The sequence below is a fragment of the Esox lucius genome, chromosome 16, assembly GCF_011004845.1.
Source record: "Esox lucius isolate fEsoLuc1 chromosome 16, fEsoLuc1.pri, whole genome shotgun sequence".
Lineage (NCBI taxonomy): Eukaryota > Metazoa > Chordata > Actinopteri > Esociformes > Esocidae > Esox > Esox lucius.
This window is the reverse complement of record NC_047584.1, coordinates 25645396-25661911: the sequence shown is the minus strand read 5'-3', so window position 1 is coordinate 25661911 and position 16516 is coordinate 25645396. Positions and strand designations below refer to the sequence as shown.

Sequence of the window (16516 nt, the reverse complement as noted above, 5' to 3'; positions counted from 1 at the left end):
ACACATCAGCAAGGGCAGTTTCTACCATTCTATCTGGTAGATTCTCTCAAAATCTGTCAAACTGGATGGTGAGCGTCTGTGAAATGCCATCTTCAGGTCTCAGCACAAATGTTCCAGGGGCTTAAAGTCCAGGTTTTGGACTGGGCCACTCTAGTACATTAGAATTATTCCACTCCAGCATTATCTTGGCTGTGTGCTTCAGGTCGCTGTCCTTCTGAAAATTTAATTTTGCTCCATTTGTGGTCCAGTGCGCTCTGAGTCCGGTTTTCCTCAGGGAGCTCTGTATTCAGCTCCATTCATCCTTCCTTCAATCCTGACCAGTTTCTCAGTCCTTGCTGCTGATAAACATCTCCATAGCCTGATGCTCCCACCTCCATGTTTCACAGAAACTGGATTAGGCAGGTGATGAGTGGTATCTTGTCATTGTTTTGAACTTGGACTTCAGGCCTAATAATTAGATTTTGGTCTCATCAGACCAGATCATATTTATCCTCATGCCATTAAGGCCTGATTGATGGGGTTCTGCAGAGATAGTTGTCCTTCTGGTAGGTTCTCCTACATTCACAACTTTTAAGTTCTGTTAGAGTGGCCATTGGGTTCTTGGTTACCTACCTGATGCATGCCCTTCTTGCCTGACGGCCAGCTCTAGGGAAGAGTCTTGGTATTTCCAAACTTTTCCCATTTCACAAGTATAGAGCCTCCTGGGACCTTTCAGTCCTTTAGCAATTTTTCTACAATGCCTAACAATTCTATCTTGGAAGTCTACAGTTTTTGTTGGACTTAGTTTTTGCTCTGACCTTATATAGACAGATGGGAGCCTATTTAAATCCAATCAATTGAATTTGCCACAGGTGGACTCCAGTCAGTAATTAGAGACATATCAAGGATGATCATTTTCAAAGGGATCTGAATACTTTCTGAAAGCACTGTATGTTCATGTTTATTTATATATTTATTAACTGGGTGTTTTGAATCCTGAATGCTGATTGGCTGATAGCTGTGGTAGTGTACATGTAAGCAAACAGGCAGGAGGGGTGTGGTAAATGGCCAATATACCATGGCTTAGTGCTGTCATCAGGCACTCTGCAAAGCATTGTGCCTAAGAACACCTCTTAGCGGTTGTATGTCGGGCATGCCCCACACCCCCTCGTGCCTTATTGGTTATGTATATAAAGTATCAGTCAAAACTTTGGCACATATACTTATTCTAGGGTATCTATTTATTTTTACTATTTTACACATTATAGAATAATAGTGAAGACATCAAAACTATGAAATAACACATCATCATACAATTATACAGTAACCAAAACATTTTTAAACAAAATCAAAATACATTTCTTACTGCAGATTCTTCAAAGTAGACACCCTTTCCCTTGATGACAGGTTTGAGCACTGTGCATTCCTTCAGTCGACTTCATGAGTCATTCAGGACGTTTAGGCTGCTTCCTTAATGGGCTGAATTTAAATAATTTGAACTTAAATGTGAAACAACCAAACATATGATGTTGTACGAATCAGTCTAAAGCCAAGCACAAAACAATTAGAGACCAGTTGAGGGAGGTAAACAGCAGTTGGGCCAAGATTTAGGAGTCCCCTGTTAATGGCATGATTCAAGGGGAGCCTGTTTATTTCATGAAAGTGGTCTTTGCTCAATAGCAAAACCGATCTGTTAACACCTTCGAACCTGCCAGACCCTGCGAACCCAGAACAAATGTCTAAAGTAGGCCCATCACATGTACTATGCATGTATGACATCCTACTGACAGTCACATTCCCCTTTAACATGTTACCCGACCAAACCTTTAAACTTCTCCAAGGGAACAAGGTTGTGGGGTTTCAAGCTGGTCCATGAAGGACTCCAAGATCATGGGGCTAAATAATTAATATACCTATTTTCATGATCTAGTATTTTTCTAGGAGTGAAACCCGCAACTGGTATTTATTTTCGGTCCTCAAAACAACAGCAATACGGTGGTAGCTGGCCCAGTAGATCACAGTATACCAACATTGTAGCTGACCTTGTCCGTTCCTCATTAAGTCAAAAGACATAAGACATGAGTAAAAAGTTTTTTGCAGTTCTTGTGGTTCTTTCAAATCAAACCAAGTGGTGCCTTCAGAGATTAATTTGTGTTAACAACCAAATAAAATAATTCAGAAATGAATAATAATCAGTCATTGTAATTAATAGGCATCATTTCCAGTGAATAAGTGAGTATAAGTGCAATGTAAACACCCCCCCAGTGACAATATTGACACACCTAGTGCTCCTCCCTCTCTTGGGTTCGGGTTAAAAGGCATGAGTGGGTAGACAACACATGTAGATACTACTAGTGGACTCTGGTCAGGAAGGCCACTGGGACTATCTTAACAATCTTCAGTAAGACTAAGATATCAAAGAGCTATGGCATCCCTCGGGCAGATAATCTTTTGGTGGTGAGGTTCAGTTGATTTAAAAAGAAAAACTGGTGGTTGTTTCTTGAGGCCCTCAACAGCTGTGCTCTGTATCAACAATGATATGAATTTGTCTTTGTATATTGTAAAGTTCAATTGACTTGGAACTTTTTTGCTAGATAGTGCTTCTTTCCCCTCTCCATTTGCAGCTTGATGGTCAGTATTTTTGTTACTGCTGGACTCCTCGTCTTCATTTTGTCAGTGTCATTTTCAGGTAAGTACTGAGCATAACAGTCGCTGGTGCCATCATCACTCACAAGGGCAAGACATGTCTTTGTAAACATGTAACATGTTAATCCTATGTGAGAGTGTGGGTGTTCATTTCTGTGTGCTGCTGCGTGTGTGTCCTTATAACGCATCTGGGGGTGAGTAATGTATGGACAGTACAACACTGTTTCCAAAAAAGTTGGGATGCAGCACAAAATGCAAACAAAAACAGAATGCAATGAGGTGCAAATCATTCATCCCTATTTTTAGTTGAAAATAGTACAAAGACAACATATCAAATGTTGAATCTGAGAAATGTTATAATTTTTGGAAAAATAAATGCCCATTTTTTATTTGATGCCAGCGACATGTTCCAAAGAAATTGGGACAGGGGCATGTTTACCACTGTGTTGCATCACCTCTTCTTTTAGAAATACTCTGTAAGCTTTTGGAACTGAGAAGACCAACTGCTGTAGTTTTGAAAGTGAAATGTTTTCCTATTCTTGCTTGATACAGGATTTCAGTTGCTCAACAGTTTGGGGTCTCCTTTATTGTATTTTTCAGTTCACAATGCGCATTTATGTTTTCAATTGGTGTTTTTAATGCAGTTTTTAATGCAGAGGGCCCGAAGGTCACAGACATCCAATATTGGTTTTTGGCTTTGTCCTTGTGTACAGAGATTTCTCTGAATCTCTTAATGGTATTATGTACCGTAAATGATGAGATCTCCAAACTCAAAATTTTATGTTGAGAAAAGTTATTCTTAAATTGTTGCACCATTTGCCCATGCAGTCTCTCCTCACTTCTGACAGACCCATCCTCTCTGGAATGATCTCTTCATACCAAATCATGTTACTGAACTGTTGCCAATTTACCTAATTTGTTGTGTGATATTCCTCCAGGTTTATTTTTTTGAATCACACAACTTTTCCAGTCTTTTGTTGCCTCTGTCCCACCTTTTTTTAAACATGTTGCTGGCATTAAATTCAAAGTGGACATATATTTTTAAAGATGAAATAAAATAAAAATACTATTTTCTATATAATATAGGGTTTAAATGAGTTGCACATCATTGCATTCTGTTTTTATTGACATTTTAGGCAGTGTCCCAACTTTTTTTGGAAACAGGGTTATATAAGGAGCAACCAGTATTTGGTTTATCTACAATTTTTTCACCACATTACTGTGTGTAAGAATTGTCTGCATGAAATGCTCATAATATCTCAATGTATGATAACCAATAGCACAGTTTGTTGCTTTGTTTTACCATGTGCTGCCCTCTAGTTAAGGGTTCCCAGGTATCCCAGGACATTGTGGACAGCAGTGACAAATGGCCCATCGGGAACCTGGGAGAGGATGTCATTCTAAGCTGTAGATTCAGGACTTCCACTAGCGACATGGAATTGACCAGTCGTGTCTCAATCATCTGGAATATGGAGGGGCGAAGTGAGGTGGTTTATGAATATGATAAAGGGACAGTCCAGCTGACAGGGCAGGACCCCCGGTTTAAAAAGAGAACACTGCTGTTCTCAGACGCCATAGGTAGCGGTAATGCCTCCCTGTTGCTGAGAAACGTGAACCTGAGAGACAGTGGGGTGTACCAATGCAGTGTGACTGCCCCCAGAGGCTCAGGGACTGCCATTGTTAACCTCAGAGTTGCAGGTAAGGAGCTCCCTCTTAATCGTTTTATGTATTTGTAGAACTATATGTAAAGTTGCCTACTCTGAAAATGTATTTTACTTTAGCTTACTCCGCCCCAACGTTGGAGCTGATGAACACCACCCTGACTGCAGTGGCTGCCAGATGGTTCCCCAAACCAAATGTCACCTGGTTGAATGCCAATGACACAGTCCTGAACAAAAGTATCACTAGTTTCTTCAACGACTCCATCGGGATAAACAAACTAATCAGCTCGCTGCAAGTCACACAGTTGGGAAATTACACCTGCATCATCCAAAACCAGTTGGTGAAGGCTGTCTCCCTAGCAACCATCACAGGTCCTGTAAACACCTTTCAGGGCAAATATACTATTCATACTGAACAAATACAAAGTTGAGAACTGGATGTTAACTGACTCTCAGTTTTAAAAAAAAGTTTACATACAGTAACCAGTCAAAAGTTTGGACACACATTAACCCGGGTGTGTTCAAACCTTTGACTGGTACTGTAAATTTAAATCAATCTGGACACACCCTCAGCAACCTATATTACCATGACGACGCAGTGAACCATGACAGCTAAATACAAAGACTCAACTGAAAAGGCATTTAACCCTACCAGAGATTAGGAACGTTGGTAATGTGTGACAGACAGCATGCATACTGTGTGGTCTGGAACGTAAATGTGTGTTTCCTTTTTAATGCAGATAATGAGACATCCTCCAGGACATCCTTCTCTTTTGTTGCCGCTGTGGCACCACGTGTGCTACTTCCTGAATGGCATGTGATTGGTGCTACCGCTAGTGTCTCTCTCTGGATCTACCTGTGAACCTGATGAACACGCATGCAGTCCACAGAAAATGCTCCCAACATAGTTTCCATTTTTACTCACATTATCGCGGTTTGCGTGAACTGGCATGGAGACTCCTCACTAGCCTTGGGCTCCCTGGAGTCTGATGTGTTGGATTAAGAAGTGGCAACAAACTGTGTGTGTGTGTGTGTGTGTGTGAGAGAGAGAGAGCTCCAGGACAGTGTGTACCAATGGGTCACCACAAAAATTGTGAAACCAGACAAATCTGTCTCTGGTTCACACTAGGAAAAATGTGATGTCCGGCATCAAGTTTCAGTTTAGGGTCAAACTTAGGGTTTCATTTTGAACCTTTATTTATACAGATAAACAACTGAGATCCAGGTATCTTTCACTGTTGAGCTCTGTAATACAGCAATAAAAACACATATTCAAGGAAAATATCAAGTACACACGCTAGATAAATGATCATACTTGTGAGTAAATAATGAATTTATCTGACATTTAAATAACACTGGAAGTGTTCCATGAGAGTGCGGTATGGTATTCAAAAGCAGTTTTACCCAGTTCAGATTAAGCCCCTGGTATCCCCAAGACTAGCCCGCCTTGAGTGTGTTTGATTATTGCTGTTTTTTCCATACATTTTCCAGGGTCAGGTGGTTATATAAAAACACTGACCAATGCCTGACCCTTCTCGAGGTCAGAGAGACCCAGCCAACCGAAGTATATACGAGACAACATTGTGTGAGAAAAGAACAATCGGAGTAAGTTTCTTGCTCAAGGCAACGATAACCGATTGACCATTCGACTGCCCACATTTCTTTTTTATGTGTTCACCAAGAATATATTAAACTTGGAATTATTTACAATGAAAATGTGGGAATTTGAGCCTACTCGGTCTTTGAAATTGTTTGGGGCTGCATATATTCTATCTGTAGTCGGGCTTGGGGGGCGTTCTCGGGATAAAATCAGCTTAGACCACGCCTGGGGAACCATAGGGTGTTTTTCATTGGACTGAAGAAGAGGGTTTCATGTTTCCATGAAAGAGAGAAACGAAGCGTTTTCCCGAAAAGTTGAGGGCGTAAGAACTGTCTGAAGTTAAAGAACTATAGTCTAGGCATACATGCAGTTGTATTTTCAAGTTATATATGACGAGGCTTCCTGTTGCCTGTAACGAATACGGTATTTGCACATTGGAGTAAGTTACGTTTTATCGATTTCGAAAACCGGAGTCGTTTGTTCTGTAGATTGTCGGTGAATCCTTCAACAGGAACTATCAACGAAGTGTTTTTAAACAAAGTAACAAGACTGTAAAAAATAGCATGTCAGTCTGTGCCAAAAAGTTGGATAAGGACGATTTAGAGTCCTCACCAACTCCGACCACAAACTCAATGTCTAAAAACGGAGATAACGGGGACATCGTGGTTAATACCAGGGCGGAGTGCAGCGTTTGTAAACGTTTATATCGCGATCCTAAGATTCTGCCATGTTTACACACCTTCTGCGCAGACTGCGTCCGGCAACTGGAACCGTTTTCCGTGTTGTCACGCGTGAACAATAGCAAAGCTGCTCCTTCAGAACGCGAGCCGCGCTCTTCTGCGGTCACCGTGCTCTGTCCGGAGTGTGACTCCGAGGTGGATATCCCGTTATCCGGGGTGGACGGTCTGACCACTGACCACTTGGCCCTGGATGAAGTTTTCTTTCAGACGTTGATGACCGAGAACAATGTGTTATGCGACCTGTGCAGCGACGGGGACGCAGAGAAGCGTTGCGAGGTGTGCTGTGTCAACCTCTGCGAGTTTTGTTGCCAAGCACACAGGTGAGTGTCAAAAAACCAATTTGTAACCCATGACCTGTCTTTCAACTTCGTTACAATTTAAATAACATTATGGTGGGATCCCGTTAAAAGAAGCATATCCCAGTCACAAATAGACTGTATTCTTACATTTGTACCATATAAGGACAAAATCAAGACGATGGACGGACATAAAGAAAGGCAGGTAGGCCACATGTTATATAATTACATGGGACCTATGACCATCACCTTATTTCGTCCCCAGGAGACAGAAGAGGACGTCGTCTCATACCGTCCAGTGTTTGGAAAGCCTGAAGACCCAGGGTCGTCTCTCTCGGCCCGTTCTCTGCTCCCTCCACCCAGGCCAGGAGCTGCGTCTGTTCTGTGAGTCCTGCGACCTGCCCATCTGTCTGGAGTGTGCCGCCACTTACCACCGCGACCACCGCTGCCGTTCGACACGTGACGTGATTGCCCGCCACGGGGACCGTATCCGGGAGATGGTTACCGGGCGCCTGCGGCCAAGGCTGGTCCGACTGGAGGAGTCGCTGCGAAAGGTCGACCAATCCCAGGACGCGTTGCAGGCCAGGGTGGACGCGGTGGCGGACGAGGTGCGCTCCTTTGCACGGGGCTACGCCTGCGCTGTGGAGTCCCACTGCTTGTCGCTGCTACGGCGCCTAGAGGAGCTACGCGTTCAGCGCAGGAACCAACTCCACCTACAGGGGGCGCAGCTGCAGCAGGCCCTGACGGACGCCCGTGGCGGGGTGGAGTTTGCCGAGCGGCTGCTGACGCGCGGGTCAGACGCGGAAATCCTCAGCGCAAAGGGCGTGACCCTCCGCAGGCTGACCGCCTTGGTGGAGAGCGGCTATGACCCCAACCTAGCAACCGTTGCACCTGACGACGGGAGCAGTATCTGCTTCCTGCCACAGGAGGGTGCGGGGGAGTTGGGGGGCTACCCCGTGGTGGGAGTGATTCACTTCAAGAGCCTGGAGCTCAGCAGGTGCACCATCGAGGGGGAAGGTGAGAACAAAGCTCCATCCCGGGAAAAGCCTTTGGCCTCCTGGGCCTTTTCTTCCAACCAGTCCCTGTTTCAGAGGCCCTCCTCTTGTCTCTTAAGAGACCATGTAGTCTGTCTTTGACCATCTGGGGTCATAGTAACATCCTAAAAAGTATTTTTATAGCTTGACTTGACCCCCACCCTCAAACAGTCCTTAGGCCATGCAACCATACAAGGGATAACGATCAGGTAGCATTCCTGGTTACTATGGAAACATTTGAAGTGGCAGGTATTTTGCTGGCGCCTGTCTTTCGGTTGTGGGATAAACACACTTCTCTGTGGCAGCAGTCCATCAACAGTGACAGTCCATAGGGATATTCCCCTGGTGGCACATTTACCTGTTGATCAGGCTGAGCCGGACATCAGCAGATGGAGGCTTTGAGGAAACCATCTGTCTCTGTGTCAATGTAAACTGCCCCTAGTCTTATTTGTTTACAGGTATTGATGGATGTCAATCCATTGTGTGGGTAAGTGTGCTTAGGCATTAGGTGTATTCATTCAGCCAAACCAAAAAGTAAAACATGTCACCAAACGGTTTGAAACGGGGAGCTTACCTGAATTTGTCCGATAGAACATCTATTTATAGAAAAAAAATATATTTAAACATTTTGTTTGGTGGGAATGAATGCACATCTGTTCTTGCAGAGTGTTTGTGATAATGGTGGAGAAAGAAACCCTGCAGCCCGTGGCGTATATATATTTTATACTTTCTCAGTTTTTTAGCCTGAGGATTAGGCTGTTGTAGGATCAGTGTCCATGTCTAACATCTATATACAAAGCTGGAGATTACACAAGTCTTTATCCCCATTAGGAAATAAAAGATTGAACCATCCTTTTGAGACGCATTTGGAAATGTGTACCCATGTTCCTGTGTCTGAAAACAACATAGGCTTTGGTCCACTGTATCAGAGGACAGGTGAAACAGTGAACGGAGTGTTAACTGCAACATCTGCAGTGTCACAGCCCTTATGCTGTGCTTTAACTGAACCACACACACACTTAACCTAGGGTATATGTGTTTATGTAAAGATGGTGTAAAGTGTTACCTTAAATGGTCTTTCACACTAAGCAAACCATTTGTGCCAGCTCTGAGAGTGCGTGTGTGTGTATGAGGGAGAGATAAAGGTTGACACTGACCTCTGACCTGTCCCCAGGCCTGCAGCAAGGCCGGGAGGGCCAGAGAGGGGAGTTCAACCTGGTGTGTAGAGACTCCGCGGGCGAGCCGATGGGTCGAGGAGGGGAAGCTGTCCTGGTCAGCATGGTCCACAAGGAGAAGAAAGACTGGTGAGGAACCATCCGATCTGGAGCACATACATCTACCACGTTGTCTTTGGACATGGTTCCATTCCCAGTACCAAAAAATCAGATGAAGCTTTTCATGCTACTGGTGATTTGTTATTTAGTCAGGATCAGCTGAGGTGATGCTATTGTGAGTCATAACTTCGGCTGAACTACATCATAATACATCTATAAGAAAGCAGTCATAAGTTCTGTCGTGCTTTGTTTTAAATGTATCATAATCTCTTATGTTGTAACTAAAAATATACTTGCGTTGTGGCAAGGTACAACAGGCCTAAATGAAAGATGTTAATCTGCTTTTGCTATTTAGGCGTCCTCAAATATAACCATTTTACTAATGTATATATAATTGAACGTACTACCATCACAACGTCATGAATTCGAATCGCCTCGGGAAAGTTACATCCATATTTTCAAAGCACTGTTTCAGGACGTTATGAATGCAAAGAGTCATATTTGTGTTTCTATTCAACTGGTGAGAATTGACGGTGCTATGAGCGAGAAACGGGCCTTGATTCCTCTTGTCATCTGCAGCAGAGTGGAGGCGACGGTGGTGGATAACGGCGATGGCTCCTACGCTGTGTCTTTCACTCCCGTGGAGCCAGGGCTCTACTCTGTGTGGGTGTGCATCAAGGCCCAACATGTTAAGGTGCTGCGCCGTGTTTTACCGCGACAGTCGTGATACGTTCGCCATACCAGCACGCGCGCGCTTGCTTAGCTAATGGCCTGGCAATCCCTTTAAACCTGTAGGGTTCCCCGTTCGTCCTGAATGTGAAGAGGAAGGTCCGGCGGCACCGCGGAACTTTCCACTGTTGTTCCTTCTGTTCCAGTGGGGGTTCTAAAGAGGCCCGCTGTGGCTGCCCCGGTTCCATGCCAGGTGGGTACAGCAGCAGAGAAAATACTTGACTGGGTGTGTTGGACAGGGGAGGTAGATTAAACTGTAATTATTATACAATTAACGGTGAGATCTCATCTGCTACTGAGGCACTGCTTGGTATGTCCTCCAGGTGGGGTTGTAGAGTTAACCAGACCACACGGCCAGTCTTTAGGTTGGTGCAGAATACAAGCTTTTTCTGGTTACACTTACTGTACAGTTCTGTGTCTGTTACCCTTGTATAAGTATTTGTGTTGGCTTTCCACTGTGACATCAGGATATTGGCTCCTGAAATGTTTTCCCAAATGAAATGAAAGACACACGTTCATGGTAGATATGCTTTACACCTTGTAGTCCTTTCTGAAAATATCTGGTTGAAATAGTAATGCTCTTGTTGTGTGTGTGTGTGTGTGTGTGTGTGTGTGTGTGTGTGTGTGTGTGTGTGTGTGTGTGTGTGTGTGTGTGTAGGAGGCTTCCAGGGTTGTGGTCACGGCCATAAGGGCCACCCAGGTAAGCCCCACTGGTCGTGCTGTGGAAGCGTGGAGGAGGCCTCAGAGTGCCTGCCCCAGAGTGTGATAACTGCAGTGGGGGGAACGGTAACAACAGCCGGAGGGAGAGGGTCAAGCTCGCCCAGGGGCCATCTCAGGACAGTGGAGATCTGAGGGACTGGAGGCGGATACTCCTATACATCACTGTCATATAGGGGTCTATGACTATCAACCCTTTTCTGGTAATTAACAAAGTAATTACCAGAAAAGCGGGGCCGTAAGGAATTTATCACAAAAACAAAACTTTGAAGGGAGCAATATTACCTAAAACCGTTACTGATCTGTAATTTCTGTTGTTTTGCCTGTACATGTTCATTGGCATCACCAAGTAAACACCTGTGCCTTAATGTATTTGAAACATCAATGTCTTAAATCATAAATAAATAACACAAGTGTCACCTTATTCTGTATCCGAACCATGTCAAAAGTTTTGAGTGTCTTTAAAAAAAAATAAAAAAATATGTTAAAGCATTTCCTATTTTACTGGAAATGGAAGTGGTGAAAGACAGTGGGCCCAACTTGAACCCATACTGCTGCAGTACATGAGCACCAGTACACAAGCTTAAGAGATCTGGGCCACACTTTAGAGGCTCACATCCTGAGTGCGACGATTACATGCATAGATCGTAATACCATAAGTAATTTCTTTGGGCTACACAAAAGATACTGTGGACAGGAGGGTTTGAGGGCTGCCCCAAAGGGACTGTGTTGTCTGTGATTGACCAGCTGATGTTAGGTCGGGTGCCTGTGAGCTAAATCAGGGATGTTTGTTGGGGAGATGCGCTCTATCGCATGTCTGTGAATGCTTTTGATGTTAAGTGAGCATTGTGAGGAGAGCAAGGCTTGTAATCAGTTCTGTTCCCCTCTTAGCCACTTGATGGCAGGAGTGGGCTAATTATCTCCCCTTCAGCCCATACGTACATACTTTAAACAGTGATCAGCAATGGACTATTCACATCCTTGTCAGCCTGTACATACAGACTTTTTTAGTTACTGTACCACAGATTGAATATTGCTCTGCCCAAAAAATGCTTGTCTTGCTCAAGAATGGATTGTTCACTTTGTTTCCCAGGCTTGGCGGCCATGAGGGTTGTGAACACTTAGCTGTAATCAATGAACTGCATTCTCACCCAGGTATTCTTCTCATCCAGGCAGGCCCTGCTCCAGGATGGAATGACTGAGGGGGCATTTTTCTTTATAAAGGAGGGGGCATGTCTAATTCATGTCTAATAAATTTTTTATAAAGGGGGGGCATGGATTCTATCTGGTGGGGGGGGGGGGGCAATGCCCCCTTTTACCCCCTGGTGGAGCCGGGCCTGCATCCAGGTGGGTGAGTGCAGTGTGTGGAGTGCAAGAGGGTTATGTCATCTGTGGATGTTAAAGTGGTATGCTAATCGGAGTGGGTCCGGCATGCTAGATGATGGCGTCACTGTGAACCAGGCCTTTCAAGGATTATGTGACTACAGACATGAGTGTAGCCCTGGTTGGAAACCACTGCATTACACAGCAGCTCCTTGGACAATCGTTATTAGTGGGCAGAATGCCTAATGGAGCGCAATTCCTATTTAATTACACTGTATTGGAAATTACCGTTCACCAGATATCCTGTTAAAGATGCAGTCTGGGACTTTTGCGATTAACCAAATCATTTTTTAAAGTTCCCTGTTTTGGGCTGGATGTTAAATATGTTGTTTGTGTGTGCATAATCTATAAAGATTGTTAAAGATGACGACAAGGCTGAAAGAGAAGCACCTCCGCTACCTGATCTGTCTGAACAACTGCCGGGACTTAACAACAGATGACACACGCATTGCCTTTTCAAACCACAGTTAACCTGAACCACCATAGTCTCAGGACTGGCAACGTGGACCAATGAGAGAAGAGGTTAAACCCATTATTGAGAAGATAAGCTACGTGTCTTACAAGCTTAAGAACATTGACAACATGATTGAAACATAATGCAAAATAAACTCTGTTGGTCACTCATTTCTCTCCCTTGTCTTTATCCTTGTTTTTATATTTCTCTCACAGGAAGACTACTGTACCTGCATCATTTACTGACTCTCTCTTTTTCTTAGTGTACTGAGTTGTGACCATCCCTCTTGCCTTTCATCAATCCTCGGTGTGGTGAAGACTTCATCGCTACCCTTCACCTGTCATCAACAGGTAAAATCCTTTTGTGACTAGCTGACATTTTACCCGGGTAGGCTCCCATTTTCAGGTCTCCAAGAGGTAAGCTGCAATGTCATCCATCATGGCAGAGGTTGAAAAACAGCAGTGGCTCCCAACCTTTTTCAGTTACTGTACCCCCAAAAAGATTTTGCACTGCTTGGAGTACCCCTGAAGTACCCCCTCATGTTCATTTCACTAGTAAGTCTATGGTGTCATGAGTGTTTTCATGTACCCCCTGTGGAGGGGCTAAGTACCCCCAGGGGTCCTAGTACCCCTGGTTGGGAACCACTGAAATACAGGGTAGGTTTAAAGAACATCAACCCAGACTTCTTTGGTAGTATTAATGTGTAGCTACAGAATCTGTGTCATCTGTTCATGTCCATGAGAAACTTTGAGTAATTCAGTTTCATTTGTTTAAAGTAGTTCAGTCTCAATCATTAATGTTATTTGCAGAATCCAATTTCATGGCCAACTTGCATTCATGCATTCCTTTTAGACAAAACAGATCCAGGACTCAGCCCTGTAGAGGTAACTGAGCTAGGGGAATCCACTGCATTGTAACAATTCTTCTCCACTGCGCTGAGATTCTTTTCTCTCTCTCTGTGTGTGTGTGTGTGTGTGTGTGTGTCCGTCCCTGTCGGCATGTGTGACCGTAATTGTGACTCCGGCTTGCCATCAGTCTGAACACATTGCAACATGATTTCAGACAGGAGCCAGGGCCATATCCATTACACCAGTGTAGTCACATCACTCTTAATGAACCCTACATTGCACATTAGAAGTCAATAATGTGAACTTTGGACATACAGGACTGAATCCTGGTCTTGTCCACATTGATATTGCGCTCACACTTTTTTGACTGTTGTTGACGATCAAAAGATTAATTGTGATCTGTTTGTGATCAAGATCTCCAGTACTGTCTGTAGTACAGTAATTAACTATTGTTAATCTAGTCATGTTCAGTTAGTACACCCACCCGTCCTGTCAAGTTAGTACACCTGCCTGTCAAGTTAGTACACCTGCCTGTCAAGTTGGTGCACCCGCCCGTCATGTCTAGTTGGTGCACCCGCCCGTCATGTCAAGTTGGTGCACCCGCCCGTCATGTCAAGTTGGTGCACCCGCCCGTCATGTCAAGTTGGTGCACCCGCCCGTCATGTCAAGTTGGTGCACCCGCCCGTCATGTCTAGTTGGTGCACCCGCCCGTCATGTCTAGTTGGTGCACCCGCCCGTCATGTCTAGTTGGTGCACCCGCCCGTCATGTCTAGTTGGTGCACCCGCCCGTCATGTCTAGTTGGTGCACCCGCCCGTCATGTCTAGTTGGTGCACCCGCCCGTCATGTCTAGTTGGTGCACCCGCCCGTCATGTCTAGTTGGTGCACCCGCCCGTCATGTCTAGTTGGTGCACCCGCCCGTCATGTCTAGTTGGTGCACCCGCCCGTCATGTCTAGTTGGTACACCTGCATACGATTGACAGACCCACTCTGTCGCAGTACGGCAGCTCCTCTTGCCCTTGTCCCAGCCCTTATCCCCACGGTGGTGTGTTTCTGCCGTCGTAATTCACCCTCCTGTTCACGCAGCGCTCCAAAGACAGATGCTGTTTCATTATGTTACCTGCTGGAGTATAGCGTTTCATTTGCTGCACCAAGGCCTCATCTTTCTAAACCTCAATCCTCCTTACCACTAACTTTCTCTCATTTGTTCTCTCAAGATTTCATTTCTCCCAATCTTTTTCTCTCTTGAAGTGTTTGTAATGAGCACTTTGTCTTTGCTGCATTGTTCTATGGGGCTTGAAGTTCACCATGATTCCTCTCCTGGCCAACGAACCGTACCCCTGTTACATTGATAACCAGAGGTGCGGTGAAGTAACCCCCCCCCGGCTCAGTATAAACACGTAAGCTCGTCTATGTTAACTCACCTTTTTCATTCCTGTGTCTTTGTAGGCAGGTAGCCACCCGCACAGACTGTCAAATGTACAGCTTGAGAGCCAGAATGACACGTTGTGTCTCTGAAGAGGACACCAAAGTGTTCACGGCACAGTCTGTGCCACAGCACTGCACCATTAAATCACTGAGGTGTGACATAAGTCTGCCCAGCGGTCCAGCAGTGCAGACTGTTGAGTGGGCCCTGAGCTAATGGCAGCTCACAGACCCATTGTCAGACAGAATGGTGCTCCGTCCCCCTTTCTAGACGGGTTCACTTTATGATGTGCCAAGAAGCGCTCACTCTGGCTACTCTCCAACTTACTGTAAAAAGGACAGACAAGAAAATCCCATTACCAAAAATGTATACACCAACTAGACAGTGTTTTATGTGGAACACTGAAGGTATACTTTTGGTCATAGAAAACATTGGTCCTAAAATATATTTTGTAAAAAGTAACACGTTGATTGTAAGCTGCCAGAAGATTATTAATTGTGCATTTTCTCCCCATGCATGGCAAATAGAGTGCCCTAGATTAAAAAACAGTGCATTTTAATGATCAATGATGTTGCGTTCTCTAAATGTCTGTCATTTACATTTGACATTTTAGTAATTTAGCCGACACTTTTATCCATAGGGACTTACAGTAAATGCATTAATCTTTTAAATAGCTAGATGGGACAACCAGACAACCCAATAATAGTAAGTACACCTTACCCAATGAAGCTGGTGGCAAAGAGCTTGACGGAAACACATAAATAATTGCAAGCATTAGTTCACAAGGCAAAGTTGTGTGGGGGGGGGGGGTTTATGTAAATGATGGTTTACATCAAAAAACTGCCACGTGGCCATAATTCTTCGTGAACCTCATGTTGCAGGCCCTGTGTAGCTCAGTTGACAGAGCATGGCACTTACAATGCTGAGGCATTGGGGGGGGGAGTATTCAGTCATTGTTGTACGTCGCTCTGTATAGGAACGTCTGCTAAATTACTTAAATGTGAATGTAATACGTTAACAACCAAGTAACAATGTGGCAGAAGATACAGCTGGGAAATTCACCTATTGTTCTATCACCTTGGAATTTACTACTATTTTTGTTTGCAGTCAAAGATCTTCCGGTACAACTTGATTATACTTCCTGTCTAGATGTTGTGAAGGATATGTATTCATGTCATGGGAACCATCCCATGAGATTTAGCATGCTATCAATGAATTGGGGCAATGAAATGGGGCAATATGTGGAATTATTGCATTGTAATATCAGACAGGCCTAATAATAACTGCAGTAAGGTGTGTTTGTCTTTTTATATTTAGTGTACTTTGATGTTTATTGTATTAAATGTAGCCAATTAATGCTTATAGTCTATTCCCTTGTAGAGGTATTTGTTTATATTTATTACATTGTTTATATTGGTTTGTGTGTTGTCTTCTAATCCAGCAAATTAATGTCTTTGGCTAGGTTGTCATTGAAAATGAGAATTGGTTCGCTAATCAATTACCATGATTCCATGATACTTTTTACATTTGTGCCACTGAAACATCATGTCGTGAGGAGCAGTTTTGTTTGTATATTTCAGGAGTATTCAACTCTTACCCTAGGAGTGCAGAAGCCTCCGGGTTTTCTGTACCTGAAGTCCCTGATTAGAGGGTTGCATGTTTTTTCTTATTCACTACACCGTTCAGCAGATGGCGGCAAATTACCAATAGGCGTAGTCTGCCATTAAACCT

At 44.2% G+C, this 16516-nt stretch overlaps 2 protein-coding genes across 3 annotated transcripts; both read left to right on the top strand.

Moving 5' to 3' along the window:
* The first annotated feature begins 2356 nt into the window (after positions 1-2356).
* Positions 2357-6017, top strand: vtcn1 (V-set domain containing T cell activation inhibitor 1). Its single transcript, XM_020054573.2, has 5 exons — positions 2357-2436; positions 2604-2668; positions 3946-4323; positions 4407-4658; positions 5027-6017. Exons 1-5 carry the CDS (start codon positions 2405-2407, stop codon positions 5146-5148), a joined length of 849 nt encoding a protein of 282 aa, XP_019910132.2. The 5' UTR covers positions 2357-2404; the 3' UTR covers positions 5149-6017.
* A 136-nt stretch (positions 6018-6153) lies between these two features.
* Positions 6154-11221, top strand: trim45 (tripartite motif containing 45). Of its 2 annotated transcripts, XM_010880302.4 has the most exons (7): positions 6154-6946; positions 7188-7939; positions 9131-9260; positions 9810-9924; positions 10026-10152; positions 10283-10324; positions 10618-11221. In XM_010880302.4, the coding sequence occupies exons 1-7, from the start codon at positions 6450-6452 to the stop codon at positions 10809-10811; spliced, it is 1857 nt and encodes a 618-aa protein (XP_010878604.2). In that variant the 5' UTR covers positions 6154-6449; the 3' UTR covers positions 10812-11221. The 2 variants fall into 2 exon arrangements, with proteins under 2 accessions (XP_010878604.2, XP_010878605.2); XM_010880303.4 differs by lacking the exon at positions 10283-10324 and having other exon boundaries at positions 6157-6946; positions 10618-11219.
* The last annotated feature ends 5295 nt before the right edge of the window (positions 11222-16516 follow it).

Coding starts and splice junctions, on each gene's coding strand:
- vtcn1 (XM_020054573.2), top strand. CDS start 2,405: ATGGCATCCCTCGGGCAGATAATCTTTTGGTG. Junction 2,669..3,945: donor TTTGTCAGTGTCATTTTCAG/GTAAGTACTGAG, acceptor GCTGCCCTCTAG/TTAAGGGTTCCCAGGTATCC. Junction 4,659..5,026: donor CTCCCTAGCAACCATCACAG/GTCCTGTAAACA, acceptor TTTTTAATGCAG/ATAATGAGACATCCTCCAGG.
- trim45 (XM_010880302.4), top strand. CDS start 6,450: ATGTCAGTCTGTGCCAAAAAGTTGGATAAGGACGATTTAGAGTCCTCA. Junction 6,947..7,187: donor TTTTGTTGCCAAGCACACAG/GTGAGTGTCAAA, acceptor TTTCGTCCCCAG/GAGACAGAAGAGGACGTCGT. Junction 10,153..10,282: donor CTGCCCCGGTTCCATGCCAG/GTGGGTACAGCA, acceptor TATGTCCTCCAG/GTGGGGTTGTAGAGTTAACC.